At 56.5% G+C, this 11,176-nt stretch overlaps 1 protein-coding gene across 1 annotated transcript in view; it reads right to left on the bottom strand.

Annotated features, from left to right (window-relative positions):
- CACNA1I (calcium voltage-gated channel subunit alpha1 I) overlaps positions 1–10,776 on the bottom strand; it is a 111,689-nt gene extending 100,913 nt beyond the window's left edge. Inside the window, exon 1 of the mRNA XM_040233258.1 lies at positions 9,437–10,776. Coding sequence (XP_040089192.1) covers positions 9,437–9,669 — 233 coding nt within the window. The 5' untranslated portion in view covers positions 9,670–10,776. The remainder of the gene's footprint in view (positions 1–9,436) is intronic.
- Between the last annotated feature and the right edge of the window lie 400 nt (positions 10,777–11,176).

Here is an 11,176-nt window from a genome sequence, read left to right on the forward strand (position 1 = left end):
TGAACGATGATCCCAACTACCACCAATCCTGCAAGCTGTCCAGGCTAGAACCCATCAAAGCCCTCCTTCCCTTCACCCCTGACATCCATCTCAGAGACCTGTCCATCTCACCCCCTAAATCTCTCCTCTCCATCCCCCTTCTGAACCCCACGGCCCCAGGCAAGCCTCACTCTCTCACTCCTAAGTCCATGAACAGCCTGCCCCTCCTGCAGCCCTGCCTTCTCTGACACATCCTCCACGCAGCAGTCCGAGGTCTCCTCCAAAACCAAAAGCCTTCCATGGCTCCCCACTGCCTTCCAGAGAATTTCCAGGTTCCTTTGCTCTGCATTCCATTGTGTAAGAGCTCTTGGCCAGCCTCCTCTCTGTCTGTATAGCCTCCACCTCCAACCTTGTTAACTAGGATTTGCTTTGCTGCAAGCTTTGCTGCACACCTACTATGTGCAGCATAGGGCTGAGGGTCAAGGCTAAAGAAGAGACATGCATTAATGGAACATGGAGCCTGCCCTCAGGGAGCTCACAGTCTAGCAGAAGGTGAAAATAAGAAGTCAGGTACAAGAGGTCTTGTAAGTGCTACAAGGAGAGAGTGATGGTGCCCAACAGAGGGTTGGGCTGGATATTCTGCATTTGCCAAATAAGTGAATGGTTGATAGATGGGTAGGTAGGAGGGTGAGAAGGAGGCCTTTGTGTGGTTGGAGCAATGGATGATTGAATGGGTAGATGATTGGGAAGGTGGGTAGATAAACGCACAGATGTAAGGACTGAGTGAATTGATGGGTGGGTGTGCAGATAAACAGATGAAGAAATGAAAAGATGAATGGATAGATGGGTGGATGGATGGGTGAGTGGGCTGGGGAGTGGCTGGATGAATTGATGCATGAAGCAAAGGAAGGCGGGTGGGGAGATGGGTGGATGGAAAGAGGGGGTGAGCGAGAATGTGACTCCCAGTAAGTGGCAGCTCCAGGACTCAAACTCAAGGCTAGGAGACCACAGGAAACCCTGCCAGCTCGGACTCTGCACGTGCTCCTCTTCTCTCTCAGTGATCATCCTCAGCTTCCCTCCGTCTCAGCCCTTCTCCTCACAAGACCCTCAGCTCTGTGCTTTCCACACTTTCGGAGCTTCAGGAGATCTCAGGGACCTTCTGAGCCTCCGCACTATTGACATCGAGGGATGGAGGACCCTTTGTTGCAGGCTGCCCTGTGCATTGCAGGATGTCTGACCTTTACCCACTGGCAACTAGTAGCACACGCTGACACTGGGAAAGGCAGAAGGCGAAAGAAGTGGCAGAAGATGAGATGGTTAGATAGCATCCCTGACTCAATGGGCACGAATTTGAGCAAACTCTGAGAGATACTGGAGGACAAGGAACCTGATGTGCTGCAGTCCATGGACGGGGTCAGAAAGCGTCAGACACGACTTAGCAACTCAAAGACAACAACACCCAGTAGCACACCCTCCCCGAGCTGTGACAACCAACAGTGTCTGCTGCTGCTGCTGCTGAGTCACTTCAGTCGTGTCGGACTCTGTGCGACCCCAGAGACGGCAGCCCACCAGGCTCCCCCGTCCCTGGGATTCTCCAGGCAAGAACACTGGAGTGGGTGTCTGGAGACATTGTCAAATACCGTGGGCAAAATCACTCCCAGCTGAAGATCACGGTTGATATGGCTCAACCCTTTCCTCAGTCCTGGTTTTTTTTTTTTTGGAAATTGAGATGAAGACAGGAGGAGTGACCGCCTAAGGTCACAGGGCTTACACATGGGCTGGGTCTCTTCCCCTAGCCCAGCCCCCAGTATTCATACAGAATCTCACAGTCAGCCAAGGCTTCTCCTTCTGCTTTCTCATCTACATACAGGAGCCAGATAGAAATGGGAGCCCAGAGAGGTCAAGTGGCTTGCTCAGCACCACACAGCAGGCAACAGCAGAGTCAGGATTTGAACTTGCAGGGAGATAGGGACGCAGGACTCCCCAGGGCAGCTGGGGAAGGAAACATGGATGGCGCCCCCATAGGAGAGCTGGAGGGAGATGAGCAGGAAGACCTTCTGGCTGATTAAAAAGCCATATCGATTTCTCTCCCAGGGAAATGAACAGGGCCATTTGTCTCCCAACAGGACCGCGAGGCAGTCTGAGGGAGGCGACAGGTCAAAGTCAGCTTCTGACACGAAGCTGCAGCCCAGGCGGGACTGGCAAGTAAAATTCCAATCGCGTTTTAAATGCCCCAGGAGGGGGTTGACTCTTCATTAGCCAGCCAGCCCTCCTTCTAATCCATCCGCTCTATATCCATCATAACGAGGCTTCCCAGCTGGGCTCACCTTGGGGCTTCGAGGGGCTGGCGACACAGGCCCAGGCCCCCACCCCAAGCCCCCTCAGCCACCTCCCAGCTGGGTGGTCTGGACAAGCACGTCCCCTCTCTGAGCCTCGGCTGTCAAATGGGAAATCTCAAGGGGGGACCTGAGCTGCACCCAGCAGCACATGGGAGGCCCTTAGGGATCACCAGCGTCCTCTCTGGCACAGCCTTCCAGAATCTAGACCCCGAATGTCCCTCTGTGCTCAGACTCCACTCCTCTGGTCTCCCAGCCCAGCCCCCAGGCTGTAGTCAGCGACCTTGGTGACCCCAGCTTGACTCGGAGCCTCCGATCAGGTTGTTTCCTCAACTGGGATATCATGCCCCATCCCCTCACCTTCTCCCCGACCGAAGTCTCTCCTGCCCCGCTCCTCGTCCACGGAGGGCTCCGAAGGCTTCCCGGTCACAACGGACTGACCAGCCTCCTGGTGCCCACAGCCCACTCAGAGTCCCTCTGCCCAGTCTTTACCCCGTTTTCCTTCACTGGAGTATGATATGGGTGTGGTTCTGCCTCCCCCATTAGATTGAGGTCTCCCGGGGGCCAAGGCCAGGTGCCAGGCCTGGTACACTGTGGCCCCACCCAACGTGGCTGAACAGCCCTCCACTTCTGTCTAGGACAGTGTCCAACACTACTGAAGCTGGGCTTCGCTAAACACTTGTTGAATCCATCAATCGATTGATCTATATCTATTTTTGCTTGGTCTCCTGACCAGGAGGATCTGTTCTGATAAATGAAATTACACGTGCCCTATCCCTGCTGGACATTCTTCAGTGGTTCTGCAGTGCCCACAAGGTGGAGAGTAAGCTCCACCCTGGCATCTCACACCACTCCAGCCACACTAAACTCCTTCCTGTTCCCGACACTAGTCTCCCTGCTAAAACACCATTCCTCAACTGCCGTCCTAGGAAACTCCTACTCATGCAGCAAGACCCAGCCAAACGTCCCCTCCTCCAGGCAGGCTTCACCAGCGCTCCTAGGCTTTGTCAGGGGCAGCTTCTGCACTCTGTAGCTCTGTTTATATAGACATCTCCAGGTGACAGTACCTGAGACTACCCTGTGGGTCAGGCTCCCCTTGGCCCAGCCAGGCTCCTCTGACTGGCCGTCAGGTCCACCCTGCTGATCAACGAGTGTGCAGCATCAACTCTGACCACCGTGAGCATCCCCAGGGCACATCTTGGTGCTGACTTGTACTTCTGAGAAAAACAACCTTCTCTACGCCAGATGGAGGGAAACGGACAATTTCCCAGACATGTGCTGCTTCTTCCAGCAACACTTGCCATCCGTCTGGACGTTCTCTTTGGGCCAGGGCTGAAGGAGGAGCAGATAACCTCCCTGAAAGAACTCCTTCCCCAGCCACGAGCAGGCCCTGGCCTGAGAGTCCTGGGCTCTGATCTGCACTGGCTTTGTCCACTACTCAACATGTGCCCTCGGGCAGGTCAGGCTCCCTTCCACAGCCTTAGGCTTCCCAGCTGTAGAATGGGGAGCTAGCAGACTTCGGGTCCCGGCACCGCATGGGAGGAGAGTATCTGAGAAGCCGTGGCGAGCGGGAAAGTACTCTGTAAACCAGAAAGTGATGAGACGCCTGTGCGTTGGAGACAGAATCAAGTGAGAGCCACGAGCCCAGCCCTCTGGGACCCCAGTGGAGGAGGAGGAGATAAGGCTAGCCACCAACACTCTCCCGAGGCCGGAGGCTAGGGAAGGACTGCAGGACAGAGAGGGAAAAGCTGAGATTCAGGAACACTTCCTGCAGGTGGTGGCCAGGAAGCTGGTGCTGGTGGGGCTGGCAGGATTTGGCACCCTGGAGACTGGGGGAGAGGGTGTCTCAGGGGGCAGACCCAGCGTAAGCAAAGGCGGGCGGGCAGGGGTGTCAGGAAACACCAGCAGCGTGTTTGGGCTTCAGGATAGAGCGTGTGAAGGGAAACAGCAGAAAGGCGGCTGGAGGCCAACCAGGTGGACGGTGGAAGGCCCCGAATCCAGGCTAAGTGAGACTATTCTGGGGGTGAGAGAGCCGCTGAAGGTTTCTGAGGGAGGAATGAATAAGCAAACAAATGGAAGAAGGCAGCAAGGGAGGGGGGAGCAAACAGCACTTGACTGATGACAAACCACGTCCACGCCGGGAGCCCAGGACCCCCTGAGGATGAAGGCCAGTGGGGAGAAGAGGGGTGCAGGAAAGAGGCACTCATCGGCGGGCACTACGCTCTGGGCTCCTGGTCGGGGGATCTCTCCACCATGCAGGAAGGAGGAAGGAGGAAGATGCCAGCTGTCAGTGGGGCAGGAGGGGTGAGATCCCAGAGGCCACCTGTTTAGACAGGAGGTGGTGGAGGAATACAGGCCCAGATTTCCCAACGGCCCCGACCCAGGGAAAGGGCTCAGGACAGGAGGGGTGGGGGTCAGATTAAGGAGGACTTCCTGACAGTCAGTCTAGGGCCTCAGAAGGCTCAAAAGGTACTTATCAGTTGGCCCCAGGCCCCGTCTGATGCAGCAGAGAGGTAGCCCACCAGAGGCAGGGGGATGGACTAAATGACCGGAGCAGGGGCAGCAGGGCGATGGAGGGTGGTGATGCCCCGTTTCTCTTCCCATGGCGAGGGCTTTCCAGGCCTTCTCCCCGTTACTCCCCAAACTTCATGCCCTCCCTCCACCCTGCAGGAGTCGGCACCTCTCTCCCTGGGGGCAACCCAGCCCACAGGCTTCTCAGATCATCATCCAGACACAGGACCCAGCTACCCACCAGCCTTGAAAACCCTTGTTTTGAGCCGGGTCACCCAGGTCACCCCAGGTGTGTCCCTGTCAGCTCCATCATTGTCTCCAGGGTGCACACAGCTGCTACTCCACACTTAACAGTTTGCCCAGTCAATGCTTGCCCTGGAATTCTCACTGGAACCCCTGATATTCCCAACCGGGGGTCGTTGAAGTTCCCATTTCACAGATGAGCAAACTGAGGCTCAGCAAAGACAAAGGCCCCTTGGCCAAGAAGGTTAACATTCATGCTTGACCAAGCTACAGTCCCTGGGGTCACCCCTGTGTCTTTCCAACACCAACCCCAAGGCAGCCATGCCTCTACTCGGACCCCTCTTTCCGGCCCCACGAGCACCCTCAGCCACCAGCCTCCCCAGATCCCCTCTCCTGATGGTCTCCTGGCTGGCTTATTGCCAAGGGAGCCAGAGTGACTGTCCCCTGCACAAAATGGCCATAGCTGGCCTCTGTTTGAGCCTGGTACATGGCAGGCATTCAGTAAAGACTTGCCGACCCAACTCATGAATGGGTGCATAAAGGACAGATGAACAAGAGCCTGTTCGCCCACCTCAGCAAATTCACTGAACCCTCACAGTGAACAGCACAAGGCTTGAAACCACAGGGCTGTGATGAGAAATGGACCCTGTCTCTTCCTGCCCCAGGATGACCCAGGTCAGAGGGTCTGCAAGCTGGCAGGGTCTCAGCCAGGTGGGCTTCAATGCAAGTGCACCCACAGACCCCCGGTCCTAGCAGCAGAGCCAGGTGGGGCACCAGAAACAAACAGAAGTGGGACGGAGAAACAGATGAGAACCAGGCACAGCCATGAAAGCACAGAGCGAGGGCACCCGCCCACCAGGAACATGGAGCCCCATCCCTGCACACCACAGGACACTTTCTGACAAAGGCAGCAGGGAAACGGGCACCCCAGACAGCCCCTCCTGACTTAGGGAGACTGCCCAAGTCTCCCCATCCCGCAGACAGGCAGGCCGAGGGCGAAAGAGGGGAAGTGACTTGCCCAAGGTCACCGGCAGCTGGTGTCTCCCGCCTCCCGGCCCAGGCTGGCACCCTCCCCCTGCCCAGCAGAGAGGCAGCCTCCACAGCCGACTGGCTCCCACCACGCATGGCTGGCTCACACGGTGCTGGCTCAGCGCAAGCTGGCATGGGGCAGGCAGCAGCCAGGGGCACACGGGGAGGCAGGGGGCTGCAAAGTCCTCCTGGCACAGTGAGGTGGCTGCCAAAGGTACACGCTGGAACCCAGGAAGACCCCTGCCCAGCCGCCCAGAACTGCAAAGCATCCTTGCTCCAGGGGAGTGTGGAGAACCTGTCTCCAGCCTCCGAAGGTGGCAGCCATGTCCTGGATAAAAGCTGAGCTGGGGGAATTCAGAGAGATTGAGGTATTTGTGCTAGCTTTACCACATCCTGGCTGTGCAACCTGGATAAAAGTTAGTCAACCTCTCTGAGCTCACTTTTCCCGTGTGTAAATGGGGCTCTGACAGCACCTACCTCCTGGGGAGTGGTTATAAGGGTTAAAAGGTGATACTGCAGGCAAAGCATTCAGCACACAGTTTAAGTGCTGGCTCTTGTTATTATCACCGCCCCTCCTCCCCTGGCCTCACCTCTGGGCTGGACACGTGTCTGGGTGCTTGGCAAGAATCATCCCTAACCATCTTTAATTGTCCCATCACAGAGATGAGAAAACTAAGGCTCAGGGAAAGGAAACCAGAGTGCATACAACCCACCACTGGCCGTTCTCCCACATGCTGCCAGTGACATGCCTAAGAAAGGCTCTCAAAGTCTAATCGAGGGTGGAAAACGGGTTTCAAACTGATTAGTTATGCTGCCAAGGGTGCCCTGCTGGAGGACGCTGTGATTGATTAGCAATGTCTGCATGGATGAGGGCACGGGTATCAGCATGATAACTGGCACAAATCTACCTAAATCACAGAGATAGAATCTGATTTTCCCTGGAAACAATGCCCTCTGAAGGCATTATGTTCTATCTAAAGATGTGATGCCCAGTGTCTTGTTGAACCTACCACCAGTAGTGTTTACTCAGCTGTAAGTAAGGGCCCTGATCACTTTTGGGCACAGGTAATAAGAGTGATAACCACATGTGTGGTTTTCTAGGTTACAAAGATTTGCTTTCCCATGTGCTAGTTATGTACTGCTTTGGTCTTCAATGTAATCCAGTAAAATGCGTAAATACCACCTCTGTTTAACAGATGAGAAACTGAGGCTCAGAGAGGTTAAGAAATTGGCTTGTGGTCACACAGCAAACAACAGGCAGAACCAGCCCATGGGTCTGTCTTACTCCGGTCCCCAGTGCTTTCCACATGCCACTTACCCATGAGTCAGACAGCACAAGGCGGGGGCTTCCCTGGCAGTCCCATGGTTAAGAATGTGCCTTCCAATGCAGGGGACGTGGGTTCGATCCCTGGTTGGGAAACGAAGATCCCACGTGCCATGGAGCAACTAAGCCCAGGCACTGCAACTCCTGAGTCCACGCACCACAACTAGAGAATCCCTGCACCTCAGTGAAAACCCTGCACGATGCAACAAAGACCCCATGGATGGCAGCTAAGACCCACAGGAGCCACAGAATAAATACTTTTTAAAATAAATTAGTTGATTCAAAAAAAAAAAAAAAAACAGCACAACGGACCCCCTGACATTTCAGACGCAGAGTCCTCCCAGCTGAAACCCAGCTGACAGTGTGAGCTTAAGGCCCAGACCAGGTAAGGAACGTCGTTGACCTCTGGGTGAGTGGACCTCTGCCACCCGGGCTCGGCAGCTTACGGAGGGTCCCAGCAGCCTTCTGTCTGTCCAGTGAGTCAGGCAGTGACTCAGGGCCTGCCTCTGGGCTGGGGGAGGAGCTGAGTCAGGAAGCACCAAGTTTCAAAGGGCAGCTGGCTCTGAGCCAGGGCCCCTCAGCACCAGGGACTCCGGCGCTCAGAACAGTCTGTCCCGGGAGGACCTCCCACACCACCCTGTTCCCACGCGGGCCCGCAGGTCCTGACAGCCTTTCCCTGCTGGCCTGACCCTGACACCTCCATGTCCACCATTCCTTTGGGTTCTTGATGCAGAGCAGACTCTTGCAGTGTCTGCGGGTGCAATGGCTCATTTGTGGTTGTCGCAATAATGGAGGGCCGCTCCCTACCAATATTTAGGGACCAGGAAGAGCAAACATCCTGCGCTGTGCAGGACAGCTCAGACCACACAACACCATCACACTCCAAATGCCAACCCTGCCCGCACTGAGGAACACTGGGTTATGCAATGCTCCTTTCCTGAGCTCCCTCCCAGGAAAGAGGGGCGGGAGGGAGGTTTGTGGCTGGGGAAGAATCCTGGAGCCCTCGGTATGGGATCAAAGAATCCCCCTACATCCCCACAAGATCCTAAAGCCCAGCCTGAGTGCCCCGTGATGGGGCCTCTGCTCCGTTCACTGTGGAGACACGCACCCAGCAAGCACTGCAGGAGCGCCCGCAATGTGCCAGGCACTGTGCTGGGTGCTGGGGTCCCACAGTCAAAAAGACAGGCTTGGTCTGTGTCCTGGTCACCTGACGGTGCCCTGGAGGAGACAGTGTCAGATTCTGAGTCCCGCACGAGCCAGGAACAACAAGCAAGAGGGGCGGAGGAGAAACCACAGAGGGCTGCCCTGAGGAAGTGACGTGTAAGTGGGGATTTGAAGCATGTGACAAAGGATTTGGCCCAGTGAAGAGGGAAGGGAAGCACTTCAAAGGAGAGAGTGTGAGAAGGCCCTGAGGCCTGCGGGAGCAGGGGAAGCAGAAGGAGGGGAGCGGGGCAGGGCCTGGGGGCTGGGTGGGCCTCGCCCGTGCCTCCAAGATGGTCTTCACCAGGGGGGGACCCGAGCAGAGGAGAGGCAGCAAGTGGAGGCAGGAAGCTCTGTAAGGAGGTGAGGTGGGTGGAGCCTCACCCTGCGTGTCAGGGTCATCTGTCAATGGTCCAGGCCCATGGTTCCCCGTCAGGCTGTCATCTCTCATCAGCCCTGTGGTCAGCAACCCCCGAATGACTCGATCACCGGGAGCTGGGCCACGGGCCAGGGTCTGACTTAACTCTGCTTCCTCCTGCAGACCTAAAGTTCACACCCGAGGGCTTCCTGAGCCGCCTGGACACTGCACTGACTGCCCACAGTCATCAGCAACTTCCAGAACATTCACATCAGCAGGACGCCAGGTCCTCATCCGTCCGAGCTCTGTAGTCCGAGATCTCCCAGGCCCAGCACCTGAGCTTGCTAACTGACACCACAGCCTCTCAGCCTCAGTCCAGGCCACAGGCCTCCTGGCCAGAGGGACCGGCGGGGGCCCGGGCAGAATCCAGATAAACCCAGGCCCCACAAAGGATATGGGTTACACACCATCTTGATGCACCAGTTCCGGGGGCTGGTGGTCTGTCGCAGGCAGAAGAAGGCAACGGGGGCCAGGTCCGGGTGAGGGACTTCTGGGTCAACTCCGTCCAGGGGCTCTTCTGGACCAGGAGGGGAGGGAAGGGGGCTCTGGGGCCCCGGCTGCTCCGTGACTCCGGGTTCAGCCACCGGGGCTGCAGCGGGGGAAGGGGGTGGTGGGGAGTTCTCAGCCATGTCGGCGCTGAGCAGGGAGCCCTGCAGAAGAAAAAGAGGCAGCACTTGGCAGGGGGTTAGGGGCAAGCCTGGCACCCGCCTCCCTCGACAAAGGGACACGGCTCAGACAGCCCAGCCTCAAGCCCCGTAGGTGCCTCGCCCACACTCTGGCTGTGAGGGTCAGAAGAGTTGAGGGCCCGGAGGCACCCAAGTTGGAATCCACTTCCAGGCTGGCGGTATTGGGGCAGGTCTGGTCAACCTTGGTGACCCTCATTCGGAGGAAATGAAATGTAGAGAGAATAAAACCTTCTTAGAACACAGTTGTGATACTGTGGTAAGGTTTTTTTTTTCCATTGAGACCAGAGTTGTATATTTATTGCATCATCGAAGAAAAGTTGCAGGAGAAAGACAAGAGTTATTGGGAAGACAGACATTGCCAGGATGATGTGTGCTACAAAGCAGAGGTGCCGTGGGACTTCTAGGTACCCGAGAAAGCCAGGGTGGAATCAGGGGGACTTCCCTGAGGAAATGACCCTTGAGCCGAGACCTACAGGTGAGCCCAGGGACACCCCACCCACTGCTCCATAAAGCTGAGAACCCAGAGGGACCTCACACACCAGCCTCTTTACAGCTGGAGAAACTGAGACACGGCGAAGGGAGAGGACAGACACAGTCAGAAACAGAGCTCCATCGGGGCTGGCTTCCTGGGTGTCTCAGGAGGACTCTCTGCTTGGTTTAATGTTCCGCAGTCACAAACTTGAAACCCTTAATACTTTTCCATCAAGGGGCCCACACTCTCATTTTGCGCTGGGACCTGCAACTCACTTAACTGGTCCTGACTTCCACTCAGAGGTACTTTGACAGCCTGGCTTCATCTGATTCTCATTACAACCCCAGAAGCCTTACTGGGCCCATTTAGCAGATGGAGAAACTGAGATGGGAGGGGCATGCCCAGGTTACAGCTGGGCACAGGCTAAACTAGGGCACGTCTAGAGGCCAGAAGCCCAGCACCAGCCTCCAGATTCAGTGACAACTGACTGTGGCCTTGCTCAGCCCCCTCCATAGCCAGTCAAGGGCAGGGCCTTCCCCTGCCCATATCACCCAAGAGGTTAACAATCCCTGAATCCTCCTCTAGGGGAGTCTCCTGGGCCCTGACACCGTGGCAGTGCCAGGGTGGGCAGTGGGAGTCAGGGATGAGTGGTACCCACCCAGCTGCCACCTGTGGCTGCTAAGCTGTCAGCTGGGCCACCCAGAGGTGATACATTTGGACATTTCTCTGGCTCTTGGGGGCAACAGGCGGGAGGTGGCACCTCCTACCTCTTCGCCCGGCTGGTCAGTGAGGCCGAGTTTTCTCCTGAGCTCAGAGCTTTGCTCTTGGTTCCAGAAAAACAGCCATGGGCCTTACATAAGCTCCCAGACACCTTGGCCCGCCATGTGTCAACCACTGGGCGGAAAAGCATCCTCCCTGGGGTGGCTGCAGGTCTGCTCACGGCCGTGCCAGCCTGAGTCCACCGCTCCCCACACTGGC

The sequence above is a fragment of the Oryx dammah genome, unplaced genomic scaffold, assembly GCF_014754425.2.
Source record: "Oryx dammah isolate SB20612 unplaced genomic scaffold, SCBI_Odam_1.1 HiC_scaffold_29, whole genome shotgun sequence".
Lineage (NCBI taxonomy): Eukaryota > Metazoa > Chordata > Mammalia > Artiodactyla > Bovidae > Oryx > Oryx dammah.